Genomic DNA, 24,699 nt, shown 5'->3' with positions numbered 1-24,699 from the left:
GGTAAGGGTTAAAAAAAAATTAACTATATTTAGCTAACCCACTTTTAAAAGATCATTACTGGAAAAATATGCCATTCTTTGTATTATTAAGCTAGATCTCGACTGATCAAAAGAAAACCAATTAGGATAGAGCTGAAATCTATCTTTCACCCTGACTTACCTAAATATTGGGGCAGATGTTCTATTTAAGCAACTGAAAAACTCTCCCTTCTAGAAGGGGCTACTACAGGATGGCATCATTCTAAGTAGGTTATCTGTGAAGAAAGATGAGTTGTGGCACATTCAATACCTCATAAATACTAAGTTGCATCACTGACAAACACCAACTTTAAGACATCAGAAAGAAAGCATTTGTTCACCTTAAAATAAGTCATCACAGGGAGTATTACTGAATAAAAAGACATTCAAAAGGATTTTCTCCAAGTGCAATTGCTCTGAAGTAAAAAGTTTTTCATTAATACTGTATAGGAATTTACTTCCTGTGACATTCAGAAGTTACAGAAAAAGGCTGGAGAACACTGATATTCTGATAGTCAATAGATACAAACCACCTTTCCAAATTCTCCACGGCCAACATTTGCTTTTTTTGCCCAAAATATTCACGAAACTTAATAATTGATGAAATACAAGTTTATTTCATGGATAAATTACTTACTTGAGAATGATTGCTTGAGGTCTCGATTTTCTCTTGAGACTTGTCTCTAGCTAATTTGGCAGCTTCCTTCACTTCCTGGAATTTCTCTGCAAACTGAACATTAATAATGTTTACTGAAGTCATTCCTGGCCCCAAACGTTACTGCTGTTCAGAATCACCATCACCATTATGCATCCTTCTCAAGTCAGCAAATACTGTAAATGTGCAAAAAAAAAAAAAAAAAAAAAAAAAGCAACAGCAAGCTTTTTAGATAATTTTTAGAAAGTCAGGAAAATGTTTCTTAAGAGTCTAGCAAATGCTTTTTCTAAGGAATACTAGAAAACAAAGCCATTCAGGCTATGACTTCTTTAACTTCTCAGAGAAAGACTGGAAAGTTAATAAAACCTCACAGGTTATTACTAAAATGTAATGATTAAAAATGATTTTGATTGAAATGAAGATAAAAATAACTTGCTAAATGCACAGAAAAATTCATTGTGCCCTACGGAACAAAGAACAATCAAATATAAATTTGAAGATGAGAAAGGACAGGAAGACAAGCTTTTTAGCACTTCACATTATTAAATATAGTGTTTCAGGTGCTAGTTAAATTGCATTTGGAAATGATCCCTTACCTATAAGATAACAGAAAACTCATTTCATATATTGAAAAAAGACAAAGAAAACACACTAAGAATCTAGGTTACTAGTAGGGTGACATAAGCCAGATGGAAGCCAAACTACATTCCAATAATGCCAGTGTTTTAAAGCATTTTAGCAAAAGTTTCTTCTTATGTTTTAATTACATAAAGATAATTCTGCTTCATTACTTAACCTTCAGTCATGCAAAGAATATTAGGACTAACAGATGAATCAATATTGACTTTGCATGGAGTCCCCAGCCTTGATTCTTGACATTGATGTATAACTTTCCCTGTTCAACAAAGTTTTGTTAAATATTCATAAGGTAGGGAGGACCAAGTCTTTCTAGGTGTTTTCACTGTGAAACATCCCCAAATTGGAATGTTCCATAACTGCAGGAAAAAGTTGGTACTTGACCTAAGACAGTAAAGAAAAAGAAAAATAGAATATGCTTCAATTAGCAAGAGGTAAGCCTCTGTACAACTTTAAGCGTTCAGAGGAACACCAAACATACCAGTAAAAAAACAAATAAAACCCAAAGCAACAGCTTCTGAGCAAGAAGCCAGAGAAGAACTAAAGACCCATTTATCATGTCCATGATTGTCTGTTTTCTAACTAAAAGGAAAGGAGTATCTTCACTGGTATGTAATAGCTATATAAAGCCAGAATTTGATACTGGATACTCTGATTCCAAATCCAGTCCTCTACGCAATCACGGGATAAAGTTGGGTATAGAGAAATGACCTTAAGAAGCCCAAACTTTTTCTAGCAGAAAGATCAGAGGGTACCTCTCCCTGGTTCAATGCTCTCTGAAAAGGCACAAATTTTTGTGAGCAAATATAGTTCACTAAGCTGTGGGTGTCTGGAGAAAGGTGGCTTTGGTGATTCAAAATGAGACATGGAATTAGAAGTTGCGATGTTGTTGGTAAAGAAGGTTTAGCAAATCTAAGCTTTTGAATCACTGGGCAGTTTTTTAAGATAACTCATCTCTACTAGGAAAAGAAACATAAGACAACTAGAGCTGGGGCTAATCAGAGAAGGCTTTTTGAAGGAGGTGGTACTTAAGCTAAGCCTAGGAGTGACAAGAGGCAGAAGTAAAGAGAGATAACATTGCATACAGGAAGAAGGGGTTATGAAAAATAAGGAAGCAGGAAATACAATGTCATGTATAGGGGAAACAGTAAGTTGGCCAGTGGATAAAGTACATGAGTGGAAGCAATATGAAATCAGCCTGGAGCTAGTTTGCTAATGGCTTTAACTGCCAAACAAAAAAAAAATTTCAGTTAATCATAAGGGCAAAGAGGAGCCATTGATGGTTATAAGCAAGGGAAGTAACATGGTCAGATTTGAGCTTCAGGAATATCAATATGGAATCTGTGTGGAAGATGAATTAATTAACAACTGGGAAATTACTGATCTAAGAGAGTTGATGACTAACTAAGTGGTAGTGGTGTGAATGGGAAAAAAGAGGACAGATGTGAGAATGCTGAGGAGGTGGAATTGCCTTGATTTGGCAATTGAAGGAGTGAGAAAGTAAATTTCCCTGAGAACCTTGAATGACTAGAAAAATGGTGGCACGACATCAACATCATCACCATCATCTTCATCATCAACAACAACATCATCATCAACACCTAACTATCCATCTTTTCCTAGCCCAGGAAAGATTTTTGCTCAGTGGCCTAACTTAATACTATGCAGAGTACTGAATGAGAGCCAAAAGACCTAACCTCTAGGCTTGAGGGCCACTATGTGTCCTTTGAGGGGTAAAAAGAAAGCCTTCTTTTTCCTGGACTCAGTTTCCTCATTTCTGTATGAGTGAAGGTTACCTGGACTCTGCATTAAGTTAATCAATTAAATCAAAGAATAAGCCAGGTGTAAACAAGAAAAAATGGTGGTACTTTGAAATTAAAAAGGAAAGTTAGGAGAAGGGATGGGCTTGAGGGTAGGGGGGGTGTATAATGTGTTCTGTTTTGGAAATGTTGAGTTTGAGATCAAAACAAAGTCATACAAGTGGAGATGTCAAGGAAATGTTAAGAATATGTTGGAAGAAACTATGGCCTATGTGCCCTATCTACCTAAAATATCAACTTCTGATTATAGGGTATATTCAGGATTTAGAGCAAGTAAAGTAGAGGAAGTAAGCTTCCCCAAAAGACACTAAGACAAATATTTGAAGTAGAGATTGATGTACCTTCTTTTTACCCCATCAACTAACTTAGTGCAGACGAGATAGAAGAATTCAGGCAAATTAACAAGAAAGGGTCTGTGGTCCATTATGACAGTGATACAGGAATGCATTCTGTAAGAAAAGGAAGTTTGCTCAGAAATTCATCTTCATTGTTTCTGTCAGTATTCATTGACTTAAGTGTAACAGACTCTGCTCAAAGTACACCAGTGTGGATTCTGCTCTAGAAACATGAAGAACTGATTGGGTGGTTTGGTGGCGGGAGGTATGGTAGGCAAAGAAAAAAAAAATAAGAGAAGAAACAATTCATGCAATACTTTACACAGGAGAGGAGAAAAAAACAAGGTTATGAGGGAAACTGTCACATTAATAACACATATTTGTTGGGAAAGCTTTGACATCTTTGTTTCACAAGTAGAAGGAAGGATGTTGCTCTCAGAATTTTGAAGAGAAGAAAGGGATATTTTGTGCTTTATACCAGAAATGATCTCAGGGCACATCAAATTGTCCCAAGTTTTTTAAATGTGATATTATTAATCTAAGAACAATTTCTAAAGGTAACAAAATAATAAAAAGTAACAACATTCTACTTCAGTCATATTCAGGGATGGTCATCAGGTTGGATCTAGCCTTCACCCAACTATTACATTTCCATGATCACAGTATCTTTTACTCTCAAGTCTCTTATCTCCCTGTTCTATTACCATCCATGGAACTCCAGCTTTAGATTATCCCACAATCAGATTTCTCTGCTCTTCCTCAGAAGCTGCTGAGTCACGGTAGAAAATTATACTACCATGCTGACTGGGTCCATTACAAATTTATGTTATGTAATCTCAGCTGGGCCCTCAATGCCACAAGACAAGCCTTCCATTCTTTCCTAGTCGACTTGTACTCCACGACGTCCATTCAAAGCTGTCTCTTCTCTCTTCAAGACATGCACAAGACACCCTCTTTCTCTCCTCTTTCATATAATTTCTCATGTTCTCTTTCTCATTTGTTCTGTTTTCTCTCTCTCCTTTATCCATTATCTTTTTATTTACTATCTCTTTCCTTCTTGCCTACAAACACATCCAGGTCTCCCCATTCTTAAAAAACTACTGCTTTGTCCTGTCACCAATTGATTATCCAAAATCTCTTTGCTTGTTCACAGTTAAAGTCCTAGAAAAGCTGTCTAACTCTCCTTAAGCCCATTACTTTCTCTCCTCACTCCTCAGCACCTTGTGATCTGGCATTTTACCTCATTACTCAAATTGCTCTCTCTAAAGTTACCAATCATCTCAACTGCAAAGGGTGATCATTTATTCTTAGTCCTAATCCCTATTGACTTTAACAGCATTTGACAGTGGATATTACCCTCTCCTTACACATATTCTCTATAGTCTGTGTGTTTGGATATAAAAGTGAGTAAAAGAAAGAGGTGGATGATGTCCTTCTGGTTCTCCTACCTGTCTGATGGTTTCTTAACATTCTCCTTTGTTGGATCCATCCATATTATACCCAATAACTGTGTCTTCCAAGGCTGTCATGAGTTGGAATATATTTTCTCTCTCAAAAAAATCCAATCATTATGTCTCTGTGGAAGATGTCTTTCCTGAGTCCTAGTCATTCATCCCTAATTGCTACTGAATATTTCTAACTTAATATTTCTTTAATTTTTTTTCAAATCCTTATCTTCTGTCTTAAAATTGATACTAAGTATTACCTCCTGTCTTAGAATCGATAGTAAGTATTGATTCCAAGGTAGAAGTGTGGTAAGGGCCAAACAATTGGAGTTAAGTAACTTGCCCAGGGTCACACAACTAGGACATGTCTGAGGACAAATTTGAACCCAGAACTTCCTGTCTCTAAGATTGGCTCTCAATCCACTGAACCACCTAGCTTTTCTTACTCTCATCTATCTTTCCCAAAACTGCCAAAATGATATTCCTAAAGCACAGATCTGGCCATGTCATTTTAGGAGGCCTTTTTGCCTTTAGGACCAGACTCTTTGGCAGTATGGCTGTCACCTAAATTTCTGGCTTTGTTTAATGTTATTCCTCTTCATACATCTTGTGATCCAGTCCTACTTCTTGCTCTTTGTACAAAACATCCCATCTCCTGGAAAGACTGGTACACCAATACCTTGTAGGTAGAGCTGTGAGTCAGTACAGCCATATTGGAAGATGATTTGGAATCATGAAAATAAAATGGATAAAATGTTGTTTAACCCAGAGACTCCACTGCAAGGCATATTTTCCCCACTCCAAGGAGATCACTGATTCTTTTCATACATACTATTCATATATACTACTATATACTACACATATATTGGTATATGTATACATATAGTGGTACACTAATATATCTGTGAGAGCAAAGAACTGGAAATAAAGTGGATGTCCATCAACTGAGAGAGGCCTAAACAAATTTGGGGGCATGAATGATGCAGCTAAATGCATGGTGGTTTGAGCCCTGGACTTGGAGTCAGAAAGAACTAAGTTCTGGGGGCAGCTGGATGGCTTAGTAAATTGAGAGTCAGGCCTAGAGATGGGAGGTCCTAGGTTCAAATTTGACCTCAGATACTTCCTAGCTGTGTGACCCTAGACAAGTCACTTAAACTTCATTGCCTAGCCCTTACCACTCTTCTGCCTTAAAACCAATACACAGTATTGATTCTAAGATGGAAGGTAAGAGTTTTATTAAATTTTAAAAAAATAAAAAAGAAAGAAAGAGCTAAGTTCAAATCTGACCTTAGATATTTACTATCAGTGTGAGGCTAGGAGTTACTTAACCTCTGGCTGTGTTAGTATCTTCCTCTTCTATAAAATATGGGTAATAATAGTAGCACTTACTTCATTGGATTGTTGTGAAGAAAAAGCAAGATCATATTTATGAAGTACTTTGCAAGGATAATTTCAGAAAAACCTGGACTTACATGAATTGATACAGAGTGAAATGAGCAAAACCAGAACACTGTACACAGTAAGTGATATTGTATAATGATCAACTATGAAGGACTTAGCCATTTTCAGCAATACAATGAACTGAGATAATTCCAAATTATGATGAAAAATGCTACCACTTTCAGGGAAAGAACTGATGGATCCAAGCAAATTATTTTTCACTTTATTTTCTGTGGGGTATTTTGGGGGGAGGGTTATGTTTTCTTTTACAAGAAGACTAATATAGAAATATGTTTTGTATAATCTCACATGTATTTCCAATATCAAATCATTTACTGTCTCAGGGCAGAGACAGTGGAGGGAGAGAGGAAGAAAATTTGGAACTCAATTTTTAAAAAAACAAATGTTAAAAAAATTGTTTTTACATGCAACAGGGAAAAATATTATTTAAAAACTAAAGTGCTTTACAAATCTTTAATATATATAAATACTGTGATGATTAATAAAATAAAATATGATGTATGATATAAAAAAGAAGGAATATAATTAATATGGAGAAGCACAAAAAAACTCACATGAACCGATACAAAGAAAAGCAAGCAGAGCCAAGAGTACTACTACAGGGGGCAGCTGGGTAGCTCAGTGGAGTGAGAGTCAGGCCTACAGACAGGAGGTCCTAGGTTCAAACCCAGCCTCAGCCACTTCCCAGCTGTGTGACCCTGGGCAAGTCACTTGACCCCCATTGCCCACCCTTACCAATCTTCCACCTATGAGACAATACACCAAAGTACAAGGGTTTAAAAAAAAAAAAAAGAGTACTACTACATCAAGGCAAATGGAAAAAACAACCACAGAATAACAATTTTTTAAATGAATGCAGTAAAATTATAAAGAACAAGTATGGAGTCAAAAAAAGAAATATGAGATGGCCTTGTACTGGCAGAGGTTGGGGTGGGGCAATCCATAGGTGTGGAACAATGTACATCATCAGGTCTTTTTTTAATGTAATGATCAACTTTGCTTAATTTTTAAATTCTTTTTCATATTCGGATAGCTCTCTGGGAGGAAAGAGTTAGAGAGATATAGGTGAAAACTGAGATGACATCAAAAAAAGAGATCTTGATTTTAAAAAAATTTTAAGATAGTCTTACAAGTGCTAACACTGTCATTCTTTGAATTCCAATGAGTTAAGTTGATAAGGAAGGTATAATCTCTGCTCCAGAGATGGAATACCACACAGACATTCTTTCTATATTCGTTTCCATAAACTGCAGGTGAAGGTGTTCTTAAGAACACTTCTGCTGCTCCAAAGATATAGAAGGGCAAATAGGAAGAGCTTTAGGAGATGGCTAGAGGCAGATGCCTCCATATAGGGTTCCTTGACATTTTCATTATGTTCAATAAATATGTGTTTACAATAAAGACAAAAAAAAATGACAGAACGCTATCTCCTGTGCCCATGCCTTTGCCCAAGCTGGTCCATTCCTGGAGTGTATTCCATCTTCCCCTCTCCCTCCAAGAATCATTAGCTTCCTTCAAATCTCAAATCTAATGCCAAACTCTATCATGGTCTTTTTTAATCTCCCCAGTTTTTCATGCTCCTAAAATTACTCTGCATTTACTATACATACGTAGAGAGGGAGGGAAGGAGAGAGGGAGAAAGAATTTACTTATGTCTACATATTTGTTTCCTATGTCAGGATAGATACTTGAAGATAGGTAATGTTAAATTTTTCTATTTCAGTAGGGGTTAGCAAAGTGCCTGGCACAAAGTAGGCATTTAATAAGTTCTTTTTCTTTTTTTAACCCTTACCTCTTAGAACCAATACTAATTATTGGACAACTGGGATTAGGTACCTTTCCCTGTGTCACACAGATAGGAAGCATCAGAGGCCAGATTTGAATCCAGGAATGCCTATCTCCAGGCCCGGCACTGTATCCACTGGGTCAACTGGCTGCCCCCACTTAATAAGTTCTTACTGAATTAATAATTCACTATATATTACTACTTTCAGGAGAGAGACTAAGGCTGGGTATATTGATCTGGTACATATCTACATAGAGATCATGATTGAGCCCATAGGAACTGAACATGAAGGGACCTTCACTATAGCAACTATCATAAATAGCTCTAAGGAAAATTCAGAGATGCATGCTCATACACACACAATTATATCACATGTGGACACAACCAGGAATCTAAACAATAACTTTTATATTTATTTTCTATAAGCCAATCTCAGTTTGTACCAAGCCATAATTCAAGTATAACATCTCTGCTCAGAGCCTGGATCATAACAAAGTTCAATAAATATTTATTGATTTGATTTGCAACATGCAAGGCTAACAATAAAGAAACAGAATTTATAGTTAACAGCAGTCACAATTATGAATTTTGGTTGCTGTTCTTTTCCTAGAGCCAAGTACTATCCATGAATATTTATGAAGCCCATAAAATTTAAGTTTCAAATCGCTTGATTTCAAAATCTAAAAAAGTTCCAATGTAATTCTCTTTGGGGCAAGGGGGAGGGGAGGGGGGTGGAATCTTGTCAAATCTGACAGAGCCCTTAAAATACAAACTACTCCTTTTATACCTCCCATGCCCAGCAGAGAGACACTGTAGACAGACATTCACTGGGTGCCTGATGATGATCACAATGATCTCTATTAGAGAGGTGAAACAGAAACAGAAGGAGAACAATGAGAAAACAAGAGGCCTAGACTGTCTTAAAAACATAAAGCATTCAAATCCTAACAAAGGGTCTCTGAAAGGGTCTCATTTCTCTGTTAACTTTTGGGTATTCCAGAATGCAACATCCTCACAAAAATATGGTCCTAAATAGCCAATGGAAACAACCCAATGACTTGCCAGTAGCTTGTTTCTCCAAAATTGAATTATCCCCAGAAGCTGTTATAATGGGTGGCATTCTTATAAAATCCCATAGTTCTAAGAAAGGAATTTTGTCTCCACTCGTGTACTCTGATATGGAAAGGATTTTGTTGGTGGGGAGGACAGAAGGATTCTGTTACAGCTTCCAGGGACAGGAGATGCTTACTTGTATGTAACTGGTTTTTCTCCAAAAAAATAGAACAAGTACTTCCTGGAACCTACTAAAGTAGGTTACCACTAGTATACCTGTACTATTTGGAGATTGGGATCAAGGTAAAGTGGGGAACGGCCAAATTATTGGCCTGCAAAACTTAATAGTTGGGGAGATCGTTTCAAGGCTAATGGATTATAAAAGTATGGGGAGAAAGATTTTAGACAAAACCTAAAAGAGTTCAACATGGACAATTTAGACATGTAGATTCAGTATCGAGTATAGAACAGAAGAGATACTACTCTAGGACAAAAGAGACAGATCACCTTCATCTGACCTTTTCAAAAACAGAAACATTTATGGGTAATTTGTGGTATAGGTAAGGCCCTTATGGCTTGGCGCCATTAGGCCCTATGAAGGGAAAAGCAGCAGCCGGGGGTCATCGCTGTTGGGGTCCGGGGTTCTGGGCTCAGAACAGGACTGCAGCACCAGCTAGTCTGCTCTGGTGAGTCAGCAAAAGCAGCGGAGATGTGAGTAGGCAGGAACGTGATGCGGCAGGAAGCGGTAGGAATGGAGTCAGGAGATCAGCGGCAGAGACACACCGGCTGGGCTCCGGCATTCTAGCATCTGTAAGGGCCACCAGGCCCGGGGCATTGACCAAAATAATTCGCAGCCCTGCAGCCATTAAAGCCATTGTCTCTCTTCCCAGTAAAACAGCCTCTAGGCTGGGGAAAATCGGGAGAGGACTGGGCGAGGAAAAAGATTGCTTCTGAGACTCTGGGTCCCAGAGCCGCATGGCTTCCTCTTAGACTATCTAGAAAATTGAGAATTCTTAATCCAAACTTCGTAAGGTTGCCATAATTATTAAGATTAAAAATAATAAAGGCTGATATAAATATAGAAATTAGTATTTTAATTAAAGCCATGCTGATAAAGTCATTAGACCACACGCTTGTAAGAATTCAAAACTGCCGCTTCAGCCATAATTACCTCCCCTCTCATCCTGGGCCCAGTAGCTAAAAAGTAGCTAAAGAGGCAGTTCAAAGTCACTACAGGAGTTTATATCTCTTCTCTTACATCATCCCACTCTTTGTCTACCATGAGGAATCATGGGAAATGTAGTTTCAAAGTCTCCCACATGTCCATAGTGTGTGTGTATGTATATATATATATATTTTTTTAGATGGCATTTCCCAAATTTCACTTTTACACCACTAAGGGGAAAATCCTATCTAGAAAACTTGGAGATTATGTGTTCAGTCCTCTGATAACTTGGTCTAGTCAAAGTTCTAAGAATATCACTCTATGAATGTCTAAAACCCTGAACTAAAAGAGCTCCATGAAAATATGCCCTAAAGAAAGCAAAGCTACAAGAGACATTCTCTAATCTCCCCCCCCCTTTGTTCCTTGTCCTTTCACCCTCCCCTTCCCTCTCTCCTTCTCCATCTCTCGGTTTCTGTCTCTGTCTCTCTCTCCCTCTACTCATTCTCTTTCTCTCTCTGTATCACTCCCTCCTTCTGCCTCTCTCTCTCTATCTCTGTCTCATTCTCTGTCTGTGTCTTGGTCCCTGTCTCTCTGACTGTATCCCCTTTCCTCCTGTCCCTAGGCATTTATTCTATTTCTAAATAGTCTCAGGATTAGTCCAACTCCAAAGAACTCCAGGATACCATGAGAGTACCAGTCATTTTAACAGTGCCTAGGGATAATTTCTTCCATCTCTGAAACAATAAAAGTTATAATGGAAGGATACCTTGAAAATTGATGACATAAAAAGGTCATATAAGCAGAGACAAAATAGCAGCCCAAAGAGAACAAGGAAGACAAGTTATTCTAGTTGAAAACCTTCATGGAATTTCAGAACCAAAAGAGATTTCTCATTAAGCCACATCTCCTGCCTCCAAGTATAACACATAATTCACTCAGAATAAAATTCATCCTATTTTTAAAAAAATTAAATCCTACTGTCTGTCACAGCAAAAAAAAAATAATTCTTAAAGTACTTTGTGGCTTCATCTAAGCATATCTGCTTCGTGCTCTGTCTTCTATAAAGATGGAAAAAGCAATAATGTATAAACTATACCACATTTCAAAGATTTATGAAATAGCTATTCAACAATTCTGTGGTTCAAAATGTTTACAGTGAACTCCTCTCTCCTCAACCCCAATCACCACACCATGAACTATTTACCATTCACTGATCATTTTCACAGATTTAAGGGTATCTCCAATAGCAATAATTAGCTGGCATAAAGGAGTTCCAGTCTCTAACAGCCTCAGAGTAGAAAAGTAAACAGTGCCTTTAACATTTCTAACATCACAGAGAAACCTTACCCACCTATAGACTTATAAAGGAAGTGGATAATCAAACTCTATAACTGGGCTTGAAAAAAACTAGGCAGAAAGCAAGTTTTCATTAGAGAAATATTTTATACATCTTACCTCCCATCATAAAAAGAAAGAAAATATTTTGTTTCTATCGGTCTCATTAAAAAGATTGTCTTCTCCTCTTTATTCTCTCCTATCCCCCCCAAAATGTATAATAATGACAATAGAGAACAACCCCTTTGACTTTGTAGACATACTTTCTCAAATTGCCAGTTTGTATCATGTATTCTCAGAGATAAATGTGGATTTATTTGTCCACCCACTTGGCATAATATAAAACATCAACCTATTTAAGAATACTCAAAAAGGATTAGTATATACAGAGAATCATCTGGCATGCAGGCACTGGAGCTTCTGGGTTTCTGAGCATGGATATGATAAAATCCTGGCCCATAAGTTGCTTAGGTTCTGCATCTCTCAATTAATCCCTCTGTTCAGTCAAGTTTACATCCTTAAATTAACTCCTTTTATACTCAGTGACTCTGAGAATATCCCATGTCTCCTACCTTTCTGCTGCTTCATGGCTTAAATACCAAAAACTATTCTTTGAGTCATATGACAAAAGCAATGCCCCCTGTCTGTTGGTGAATGAATGGCCAAAGATAAAGGATAAAACTAAACTAAAATCTAGCCAGCAAATGAATTTTAGGTTAAATACACTGACCCATTCAGATTCTGGAGGACAGATGATGAAATATACTTCCCTTCTTTTGATAGGGAGGGTGGAATGCCTGGCTACTAATGAAGTATGATATATAGATGTGGTCCATCTATTGGTTAGTTTCATTTAATTTTTTTTTCTTTGTTAAAGGGAGCACTTCATGGGGATAAATGGGGCTATAATTAGAAATAGCTGTGGCATAAAAAACAAAAAAAAACTTAAAGAAAATAACACAAAAAGATTGTTCTTCAGGTTCCTTTCAACTTATATCTGGGATAGATCAAAAACAAGCCAATATTCATTGCTTTTCCTGCTTCATTATTAACTGAAGAAGCCTTTCAAAATATGAGTCAAAAACAATTATAAGGAGAGAGTTTATCAGAGTTTGCACAGAAGACAATTTTATTATTATGAAAGGAAAATTATGTATACTCTGTTAGCTCCTGGGGCCTTTATTCTAATAGCAGAATGCTGAACAGAGAAAGAGAAGATCTGCTAACATAGGCAAGAAATCAAACTATATCAGCAAACATAGCACCCTTCTGATCACCTCTAACCTTATACCTATGATTCTTTATTTTAAACCCTTCCCTTATATTTTAGAATCAATATTAAATATCAGTTCCAAAGACAGAAGAGCAATAAGGGTTAGGCAATGGGGCTTAAGTGACTTGCCCAGGGTCACAGGGCTAGGATATATCTGAGACCAGATTTGAACCTTCGACCTCCAGTCTCCAGGCCTGGCTCTCTAACCACTGAATGACCTACCTAGCCCACATCTACAATTCTTGACATATTCTGTAAGCTTGTAGCTACATACATCACTAAACCCTCCAGGAATGCATTCTGTTTACTAGATGTCATCTCAGGACATAATCCTAGAACTACCTTTGGAATTCACTTTGGCAGGTGAGATGAGAACCAAGCAGTAAATATTTGCAACAGATGGAAATGAAGAGAAATGGTCAGCTAGTTCTTGGGAAAGAGGATGAGGACAAGAGGCTCGTGTTCTAAGACTAGAGAAGCTGGTTTATTCCTCTTTCATGGGCTTCAGGTAAGCTGAAGAGGAATAAGGGAAAGGAAGACATCTGACAAATCAAACAAACTTTAAAGAAAGAGAGATAGAGAGATAAGATGATATTGTGAAAATAATACTAGACAAAGTTAGGAAATATCTGGATTTAAATCCTAACTTATGTATTAGATATGTAAGTGATAGTTCAGGGGCAGCTAGGTGGCACAACAGATAGAGTATCTGGCCAAGAGTCAGGAAGACTCCTCTTTTTTGAGTTCAAATCTGGCCTCAGACATTTAGTAACTGTGTGAACTTGGGCAAGTCACTTGACCCTCCTTGCCTCAGTTTCTTCCTCTGTAAAATGAACTGGAGAAGGAAAGGGCAAACCAATCCAATATCTCTATCAAGAAAATCCCAAATAGGGTCAAAGAGTCAAACATGACTGAAAATGACCAAACAACACAAAAAAGAATTGATGAAGGAGGAGGGGAACTACCAATGTAGTTACTGCACTACACTCTATAGAGGAGTACTTGTACTGGAAGAAATGGGTTCAAATCTTACCCTATGAAAAGCATTTCCAAACTTCAGGTTTCTTATCTGAAAATGGAGATAAAACTATTTTCCCTGGAGGATTGATCATCAAATGATATTGATTACTTATCTCTTAGCGCATTGTAATGCTCTATATAAATATCCATTATGTTATTAGAGTAAAAGGTAAAAGTAAATATACTTTCTTAAAGTATATTTATATAAAGTAAAAGGTAAAAGTAAATAAAAATAAAAAGTAAAAGTTCACGCTAATCTAAATGTATCTAGGAACTTTAGAATGTTTCCTGCTTTGCTCCTAATAACTGAGACCTGATACATCTGTCAATCTGAGAATTCTGGAACAACTAGGTGCACCCATTTTGAGAAGCAAGTAAGTCCCACTTGTCTGAGTCTTCTATCTTAAAAATAAAGAGATATTCAGAGGGCCCTTAGACCAGATTCCTGACCTAGCCAGTTCTCCCACTTGATCCCAGAAATACTTGAATTGGTTATCAAATAGTACCACTAATTAGAATCATTTGAATCAATGGCTTACCATTAATGCATAAAAGCAATGCAGCTTAGTAATAATTATGCCCATTACTAACTAGGATAGATAAATTTGGCTGTAACTTTTATTTAATTAAAACACTAAACTCTGCTTACATAGCCCCAGTTTCCTTGTTTGTTGTTCATATGGTCATTCAATCATAACTTTAACAAATTAAAGGAAACATTGCCTATAATACTTTAAGTGTAGTAAGCATATCATCCTGAGCTCCTGGAGTTTTATGAGTGACCCTCCAGTGGGTCTTAGTAAGCTGAATAAGTACAAACAATACAAAACTTAGAGATGTAGTTGAGAGGCAAAAATAATGACACTTATTAGTAAGTTACCCATTAGAGACTAAGAAGAGAATTTGCAGAGGGCTATGTCCCCCAAAAAATTATTGCAGTGGACTAAAATGAGGGTAAACTTAAAATAAGCAACTAAAGTTTTTTGCCCAAGGAAGGAAGGAAGGAAGGAAGGAAAGAATCAATCCATTTTGCCAACTTGAGAAGGCTTGAGATCTAAGTTTTAGGACCTCGAAAACTCAATGCATCTAACTGTGGAAAACAGTTTAACACTCATATTTTTGTATTAACAATGAATGCAGCTGAGGAAAAGAACCTTTTATTCTGGGTGTCATAGTCTAAACTTTAGGAAAGGTCAATAATCTAGGAAATTAGACCCATGAAACATCTGAATCAACTCTTTTAAAGAGAAAAAAAACTTATTTTATGTTTTAGTAACAATTCTAAGACAGAAGGGCAAAGGCTATGCAAATCGGGTTGAATGACTTCTCCAAGGTCACATAGGAAGTAGGTGAAGTCGGATTTGAACCAGGTCTTTCCAACTCCAGGTCTGGCACTCTATTCACTGAGTCATCTAGCTGTCTGTGATTTGACTGCCCCCCACCCCAACGGATTATTAAAGCTGGAAGAGATCTCAAAAATATTGTCCAATCTTTCATTTTATAGATGAAGAAAATGAGGCACAAAAAGGTAGGATAAAAATGCTTTAGAACATAAAATTAATTAATGGTAGAAGTGGGACTTGAACCCAGAGTTCCTGTTCTCTTTCTACCACAGTATGAACCTCTAGAATTTTGCTATATATAGACAATTTATTTTACATTCTGCTTTTTCATTTCCAATGAACATTAGCAAACTACATCTAGCTTAATAAGCAAGCAGTGAAAATAGTGGCAAAAGTTATGTCCTCAAATAGAATTCTGTTTTTGACAAGACTTTTTTTATTCAAATAGCACTGACAGTACCAATTAAGCCCTAAATGTACAGCTACTAAAGTCCAAAGGACTTCACCAAGCACAGTAGTATACTGTAGAAAGAACAAAACTACCTTTGTCAACTGCTGCTCAGAAGAAAAACCCAAACCAAACACAGTGTTTGCTCTGCTGTCTGCCCACTGGCCAAATTTCTGCGATGTTTTGGTGAAGGTCATATTAGGTGTGATTGTGCTGTTGATGATCACCTGCAGAGAAAAAAAGAGTCCAAAGAGAAAAACTATTAGAAACTAAACTGCTTATTTTTTAAAACTCGAACCTTTTACCTTCTGTCTTCAAAATAATGCTAAGCATCAGTGTCAGAGAGGTAAGGGCTAGGCAACTGGGGTTGAGACTTGTCTAGGGTCATACAGCAAGGTGTCTGAGGCCACACTTAACTCCGGGCCCTCCCAACCCCAGGCTAGCACTCTATCCCAGCCGTCCCTTCTTTTTAAAAAATTACATTTCTGTACTCCTATTTATTTGTTTGTTTTTTAAAAATCCTTAACTTCAGTTTTACTATCAATTCTAAGTCAGAAGAATGGTACGGCCTAAGGAATTGAGGCTAAATTACTTGCCCAGGATCACACAGCTAGGAGTCTGAGGCTAGATTTGAACCCAGGTCCTCCCAGCTCCAAGCCTGGCTCTCTATCCCCTGAGCCACTTAGTTACCCTGTCTTTCTAGCCTCAGAACTTAGCACAACACCAGGTAGAGAGCACTTAATAAATGTTTGTTGAATGACTCAATGAACACTAATAAATGGACTCCCTATGGATTCTATGGCTGTGCCTATTTCACCTAACCACCTCCTTGCCCCACTCCATCATTTTGCAGTTTTATCTTATGTGCTTAACTGATGCCAGCTGCCAATCTTCCAAAAGCCACTCTCCTGAGTGCTGAAAGAAAAAAAAAACCCTGTACAAAGCCTTACTCTAAGATGATTTCTCTCTAGAGATTGGAAAGCTTTAGGAAAATCACCTACCTCTATAGCAAGACGGTTTATGACACCATAATCTCTATTTCTAGTTATTTACAGGTTGTTTCCCCCCATAAGAATATGAACTCCTTGAGGGCAGGAACTGCTTTTGTTTTTCTTTGTACACATGGTGCCTGGCACATCCTAAGTGTTTGATACTTTGTTGTTGACTGACATCACAGGGCAAGAATGGCAGTCATTTGAGCAAGAATCTTAAAAAAGGAATCTATTAGTAAATTCACTAATTAGGGGGATACTGACATTTGCTGATAGTGTCCAACTATTAAGAATGTAGGCTTATCCACTCTGGAATCATTATTTTGCTAGAGGAGAGATAAGACATTTAGAGTATGCATGAATTCCACAGAAAAGGCTAGAATTGAAGAAAGAAAAGAAAAAGACAGAAAGGGAGAGAGTGATTTACCTCTAATAAGGGCTCCTGGGAGAGAAGGTAAAAAGAAAGGTAACTACAAACTTGCCCTTTTTGCAATCACATACATAATAGTCATGGAAAAATGAATCCAATGACAATCTTTAATGAGGAAGACAAATGAGATTCCTGGACAAGAAGGTTCTCTGCAAAAACAAACAAACAAAAATCTAGAGAGAAAGTTGGGAGGCCTCAAGGGGGGTTCCCACTGAGGCCAGGTCTATATCAAAACAGGCAAAAAAACCCATGACTGTCTGCAGAGGGCCTGTTACCAATAACTTTCACCAGATTCCATTAATATATTCTTCCAAAAGCTTCAAATCCTCTTGAAATATTTTAAATCCTTTGAAATAAGAGGAAGCCTGTCCATGGTTTCGGATGGTTCTATTCCCTGAATTATCAATTAGTTAGTATAATGCACATGACAGTCCTTGGATAAATATTTGAGGAGTGAATTATCTCTAAGGTACATCTTAATTCTAAGATTCTATGAATGAATTTCAATCACACTACAGTTCCATTCGACCTTACCAAAGGACAGATGGCCCATCCACATTTTTGAGCAGAAGCTTTTGAAAGAATCTGATCTGGGCAATGGGAGCTAGAAGAATGATTAATTTTTCTGGCAAACTGTTCCAAAGACATCAATCAGCCGAACATTATTAAAGGCTTACTCTGTGCTGGGCACTGTACTAAGTTCTAAGGCTACCAGGGAAAGGCAAAAATAGTCCCTGACCTCAAGGAGCTCACAGCCTCATGGGGAAGACACACTGTTTATAAATAAGAACATACGAGATATACAAAATATGTAGAAGGTATGAGGCATAATGAAACCAAGTACCACGATCATGCAGTCAGTGAATACTAGGAGAAAAAGTTCCTTAGAAGGAAATTAATATTGTCAATAAATCATGAAGTTCTGTTGGCAGAATCACATCTTTTAAGCACAGTTTTTCCCACTAGCCTACAAAGACCAGAAAAATCTCATGGACATCTTATACTTGCTGCCTGAAAAAATTGAAGGTGATTTGGGTCTATGCAAACTTCTACAAGTCATTGGCCCTCTGTGAGCCTTGGACAACACCCCCAGCTTTTCTTTCAACACTCTTTTCTCTTTCAAGGAAATCTTCCCCCCCCCCCAAATACCCATGCCTGTATCTCTGACATTCATTGTCCTTTCCAAACAAAAAGGTATCAGTAACTTATACTTATGGATGAATTGACAGGAGGTGCTAGCAATGAATAACTTAGTGTCTGTGTGTGTGTGTTACCTCAGTGTGTGACCTAAGCCATTTATTTCCAACTGTGTAATGAAAAATGGGGTGTGGGGGGGAGGGAAAGGTGCTAAAATCACACTATACTGTGCTTATAATGCTGGCACAGAAGATAAATCTAATTAACTTCTTTCAAGGTAACTGAGAAATAGGAATGTCCCAAGGGAGAATCTCTCCCAGCCCATATCTCCAACATGCCTGGGGAAGCCATCAGGAAGGACTTGCAGATAGAGATCTAATTTCCTGATATCAAAAAGCTGCCCAGAATAGAGATATCAAGGGTTCCTCCTTACCAGCAGCTTTTTCCTAGGAATCTGAAAACAAGTCGTCAAGCCAACAAGCAACAAGTACCTTTTATGTGCAAAGGCTTGTGCCAAATGCTAGAATCCTACCTCTTTCTGTAGAACTCTTCCCTGCTCCAACACAGGTCAGCCTGTGTCCCTTCACCTTAATCTAACTTTCCATTACCTCCTACCTCAAGACTCCCAGATGCATATTTTATATTTTCCAACACATCTGAGGTCTCTTTGGTTAATATGTAATTACTTTGTATACCTTTACCTCCCTTATCTGCTATTCTGAAACGTATCCAATGTTTCTTGTATCATTTCTACCTCTGATAACATGTTTCTGACCAAGTAACTAGAAAATGTCTTGTCTAAGAAAAAAAAAAAGTATGACTATAGTCTTGAGGATACATTAATAAATTATTCTAGTAATAGTAGGCTTAAGGCAAGTAACCCCATCCCCTTCTCTCTCTCTCTCACACACACACACACACACACACACACACTCTCTCTCTCTCACTCTCTCTCTCACACACTCACAAGTAATTCAGCATTTTTCTGGTGCAGATTTTACTACATATCCTAGTGAATACTCCACAAAACCCTTGGATCAGAAGAGACCGCCCAGATCATGCAATTTACCAAGATGTGTACCAGTGATGCATCTTGGGAAGGCAGGAAAGAATCTATTTTAAATAACTTTCAGGGATTTTTTCAGGGATAGTTCATAGGAGCTTATAATATTAAAGCTGTAAAGGGTGTTGGTCAAATATGGAAATATGTTTTGCATGATTGCACATGTATAACCTATATAAAATTGCTTACCCTCTCAGGAAGGGGGGTGGGGAGTAAGGGAGCGGGATGATTTGAAACTGAAGAATTTTAAAACTCTAATGTTAAAAGCTGTTTTTACATGCAATTGGAAAAAATAAAATATTATTTTAAATAAAAGGTGTTAGTCACCATGTGATCCCAAACAATCACTCTCTAGACTAGAAGACTGACACCTAGCAAGTTTAAGTGACCTTATCCAAGGTCCATTAGCTCCTAGAAGGGCTGGGACAATACTTTGCACATGATAGTGGAAGATCCAGGTTTCTTCATTGTTCATTCAGTCAGTTTTCTTTCCACGACATCATGCCTATCCAAATGACTTTAGCTAATCATGCCTGTCCAAATGTCTGTAGCTAATAACCCCTTAAGGAGGCAGCTAGGTGGAGAGAGTAGATAGAATGTGGGATTGGAGTCAGGAAGACTCATTTCTGGGAGTTCAAATCCCACCTCAGACACTTACTAGCTGGGTAACCCTGGGCACTTAACCTTGTTTGCCTCAGTTTCCTCATCTTTAAAATGAATGAGCTGAAAAGGAAATGACAAATCACTCTAGTATCCTTGCCAAGAAAACTCCAAATAAGGTCACAAAGAACTGGATATGGCAGAAATGACTGGATAACAACAACCCTCATGAGTTCTACAAGGACCAAGGAATGCTTATGGACAATGGGAGGCTCTAAATAATAGAAAACAAAGAAGGAAATAAAAAGAAGGAAAATAAACTGGGAAAGTAGGTAGTAAAGGACAGAACAATGAGAAAAGAGTCAGAAAAGATGCAATTTAGTAGCAAATGCCAGCAGTATTGCCTCCAGTGCCACAATTTGTTCATCCTTGGCAAAAATAGAGATTGAAAAAAAAAAGAAAAGAAAAGAAAAGAAAAGCACCCTCTAATGACAAAGATCTACTACTAAAATCCCACACGTAGAGGTAGCTTCCAGGACAATAATAGTTAGCAATAAATTCCAAATCCTCTTTGGTTACTACAAAGGAAAGTAGGGTGTTTGGGTTTCTTTTTCTTTTTTTTAAAACACGCAACTCAATTTACACAATGGATGTATTCTTCAGAAATGAATTCTGTTATCAACATAATTATGTTTTAACTGCTATAAGTGATTTCTCTCTTTTAAACTCCAATAGATTTTATTTTACTGCCTAGTAATTATAGTTATTTGTGTACAGGCAGTTACCATCTATCCCGTAGAAGTAGTTCAATAAGTGAGGCAGAATTGGGGATTGGAAATCATTGGCCTTGTAGCCAGAAAGTCTGAGCTCAAGCCCTGACTCAGATTCTATTAGCTACGTAATTATGGACAAGGCACTTAACCTGATCCTCTATTTCCTTATCTGCAAAATGGGAATAACATATACTTGCATTATTAACTTTCAAGAGTTATGATGCTATTTTAAACTCAAAGAGTTCTATTTGCTGGTTTAATCAAATGAATATGGAACTAAAGGTTAAACTACATATAGCTGCTATCCTGGATAGGGTATTGGGGGGGAAATGGGTTGCAGAGGAAGAACAGAGTCAAGTTTAGAAAGATGGCCAATTGGTTACCAGCCCAATAATGGCAAAATGCTCAACTCTGCCAACTTTAGCATGCAGTTTGTCTATATCAATTACTCCCCAGCCGATCTGCTTCCTTTGGAAGACAAGCATGAGTCACACCATCAATGGAGAGGATGTTTTGTATTTGAATGTGAGAAGCCATCTGGACCAGCCCAAGCACTGAAACTGGGTGTTTCAATTGCATGTTCCCAGCCTTTTCTTGCTTTGCTCTCTTCCCAGCAGAAGGGAAAATGAAGAATCTGCAAGGGACATCCTTTATTGGGGTTGTTTGCTCCTGATTCCTTCATTAAGAATAAATTAGAGGAGGGGCAGCTGGGTAGCTCAGTAGATTGAGAGTCAGGCCTAGAGATGGGAGGTCCTAGGTTCAAATCCAGCCTCAGATACTTCCCAGCTGTGTGACCCTGGGCAAATCACTTGACCCCCATTGCCCACCCTTACCACTCTTCCACCTAGGAGCCAATACACAGAAGTTAAGGGTTTAAAAAATTTAAAAAAAAAGAATAAATTAGAGGGGGCAGCTGGGTAACTCAGTGGATTGAGAGCCAGGCCTAGAGACAGGAGGTCCTAGGTTCAAATTTGACCTCAGACACTTCCCAGCTGTGTGACCCTGGGCAAGTCATGGCCTACCCTTACCACTTGTCTGCCTTGGAGCCAATACACAGTATTGACTCCAAGATGGAAGGTAAGGGTTTAAAAAAAAAGAATAAATTAGAAAGGATTTCTTGGCATAACAAGTCTAAAAGGTCACACTATATCAAGACACATCTTCATGATCAATTAATTAATAAGTATTTAATAAGCACCTACTTTCTAGGTGCTAGGAATGGGGCTACAAAAAAAATCAAATAATCTCTGCCATCAGGGCTTACATGATCAGTAGCTACTGGAAAAAATGTTGGAGAAACAGTTATAGAAGAGAAGAGAACCTTCTCTCTCATTCCCTACTTCCTAATATGTAAAATGCTTTATTAACCTTACCTCTCTACATAAATGTCAAAGAGGACAGAGGAAGTAGACTTGACAAGATATGGCAACTCTGCAGATATGGTACCAGTTCTTTTATCCAATTTGGCTTTTTTGCAACAACAGTTTGTTTCAATGTGTTGCCTCAATCGGGTGCCATTTATTCTTCTAATTGTTATTCTTTACTCTAATTTGATACTAGTTTTTTCTTTTTGCTTAATGATATGATTATACCCAAAGAGCCAACTTTGAAATAACTCCCACATTGCCAACCAGTCATTTCCTATATTTGAAAAGAAACATTTTCATGTTTGTGATGTCATTTGATGCAGAATGTTCAGCACCTATTAACTCCTTTTTTTTATTTCTTCTCTTTCATGATATATATAGGCATGAAGCTTTTTAGAGCCTCCAAGTCTGCTATTGTTTAGTAAATTAGTTTTGTCTGATTCATCATAATTCCAGTTGGGATTTTCTGGGCAAAGGTACTGTAGTGGTTTGCCATTTCCTTCTCTAGCTCATTTTACAGAAGATGAAACTGAGGAAAACTGTTAAGTGGTTTGCCAAGGGTCAAACGGCTAATGTCTGAGGCAAGATTTGAACTCAAAAAGATGAGTCTTCCTTACTTCCAGGCTCATTGCTATATTCATTGAGCCACCTAACTGCCTGCAGCCTCCCTCATTTCTTACTCATGAACCTTGTGTTTGTTCATATTTTCTACCACCTTTCCTATACACACCTTTGTACTGAAGTTACCAGATACATGCTGATTTAATTTGTCTCTGTTCTTGTCTTCTGTCTTATAATCAATAATAAGTATCTGTTTTAAGGCAAAAGAGGGGTAAGGGCTATATAACTGGGATTGAGTTATTTTCCCAGGGTCACATAGGTAGGAAGTGTCTGAGACCAATATTTGAACCCACGACCTCCCTTCCCCAGGTCCGGCTCTGTATCCATTGAGTCACCCACCTACCCCTTATGCTGATTTAATTTGGAAGGTTTTGGTGAATTACTCATGAAGTTTCTTTACTTTCCCCATGTTATACCTAAACTACAATTATATTAATAGTGGTCTTTTGGTAAATGCTTATCATGAGCATTGCAATACAAAATGATCAAGCATTTCATAAAATGCATCTTGCTGCTTTTGGATATATGGCAAAGCCCAGAACCTCTTACCTCCACAACACCCTCAACCAAGCACTTTATTTGCTTCTCCAAGAATGATCCAAATCATTCTCCAATTTAGCTTTTGTTTTTTTCTTCTGGCTTTTAAATTGTGAACATATCAAGATCAATAGGTTTTGATTCTCCCAAGAGTATGTCCACTCACTGGTCACAAGACAAGGATCTCACATTTAAGTTATCACTGGCTAAATGAATGTTTCCAGACAGTCTCTGGCTCAGATTGCAGCATTTACCTTGAAGCTAAAAGGGGCTTTTTATAAAATTAGACTGGTGGTACCACTGCTAGGATAACTCCCTAAAGTTGTCAAACAGTGCAAAGGGCCTGATATGTCCAAAAATATTTGTAGCAGCACTTTTTTTGTTATAGTAAAGACCTGGAAACAAAGTGAATGTCAGTCAACTGGAAGATGGCTGAACAAATTATGGCAATGGAATATTATTGCACTAAAGAAATGAAAAATGATGGATTCAAAGAAAACTCAAAAAATTATGTGAACTGATGCAGTTAAAGCAGAACCAGTAGAACAGTTTATGTAACTACAATTACGTAAAGGAAAGCAATTTTGGAAAACCTCAGAATTTGAATTGATTACCAATCATGAAATCAGACTATTGATGGGAAAGTTCCCATCTACTTCCCGCTACTATATAGACTAGAGATTTAGAAAAAGCTCTTTGTTTACAGACATAATGTGTTGGTTTGTTTTGCTTGACTATACTTATTCATTTATGAGGGTTTCTGTTTGGGGAGTGGTACTGACAATGATAGTAATTTGAAAGAAAAGAGCATCATAAAACATTTTTTTAAATATACAGAAGAGATTCAAGGCAAGTCCAGAAAGGAATATAGGCAAGCAGAGGAATTTTGTTACTATCAAACTACATTTATTGTATACTTGAAAAAACAACGCAAGATAAGTTCACAACTTCATTAATCCTTTTTGTCATTTGTATATTAAAAGGTATAAGTTAATGTTTAAATTTGTAATAGAAAATAGAAATTTAAAAACTAAGCAGAGCAAGCACCTTTTCTTTATTTGGCATGTCTTGGTTCAAACAAAGGAATGGTACATGGCTTAATTTGTTACACCCAAAGATGAAACCATTAAAGTGATGACATGAGCAGGAGAAAAGAATACCAAGACATTAGCCATTGCCTTTAAACTAGGGTAGTACCCACTTACTCCACCCACACTGGCCCCACCTCAAAAAAAGAAAAAAGGAAGAAAAAACAAACAAACCCTGGGACAATCATTGGCAACTCTAAAGTTGGACTGGGAAGGAAAGGGAAGAGAAGATGCAGCCATGGACCTTGCCAAAGTCAAGGGCATAATAATGTTTAGGCTATATATATATATATATATA

At 37.5% G+C, this 24,699-nt stretch overlaps 1 protein-coding gene across 2 annotated transcripts in view; it reads right to left on the bottom strand.

The window, feature by feature from the left end:
• HOMER2 (homer scaffold protein 2) overlaps positions 1-24,699 on the bottom strand; it is a 150,314-nt gene that overhangs the window by 22,268 nt on the left and 103,347 nt on the right. For both annotated transcript variants that reach the window (XM_044665482.1, XM_044665483.1), the window contains exons 3-4: positions 15,889-16,020; positions 656-748 (exon numbers count right to left, since the gene is read on the bottom strand). In XM_044665482.1, coding sequence (XP_044521417.1) covers positions 656-748; positions 15,889-16,020 — 225 coding nt within the window. The remainder of the gene's footprint in view (positions 1-655; positions 749-15,888; positions 16,021-24,699) is intronic.

The sequence above is a fragment of the Gracilinanus agilis genome, chromosome 2 (genome assembly GCF_016433145.1).
Source record: "Gracilinanus agilis isolate LMUSP501 chromosome 2, AgileGrace, whole genome shotgun sequence".
Lineage (NCBI taxonomy): Eukaryota > Metazoa > Chordata > Mammalia > Didelphimorphia > Didelphidae > Gracilinanus > Gracilinanus agilis.
Note: the sequence above shows the minus strand (reverse complement) of the source record. Positions and strands in the feature narration are given on the sequence as shown.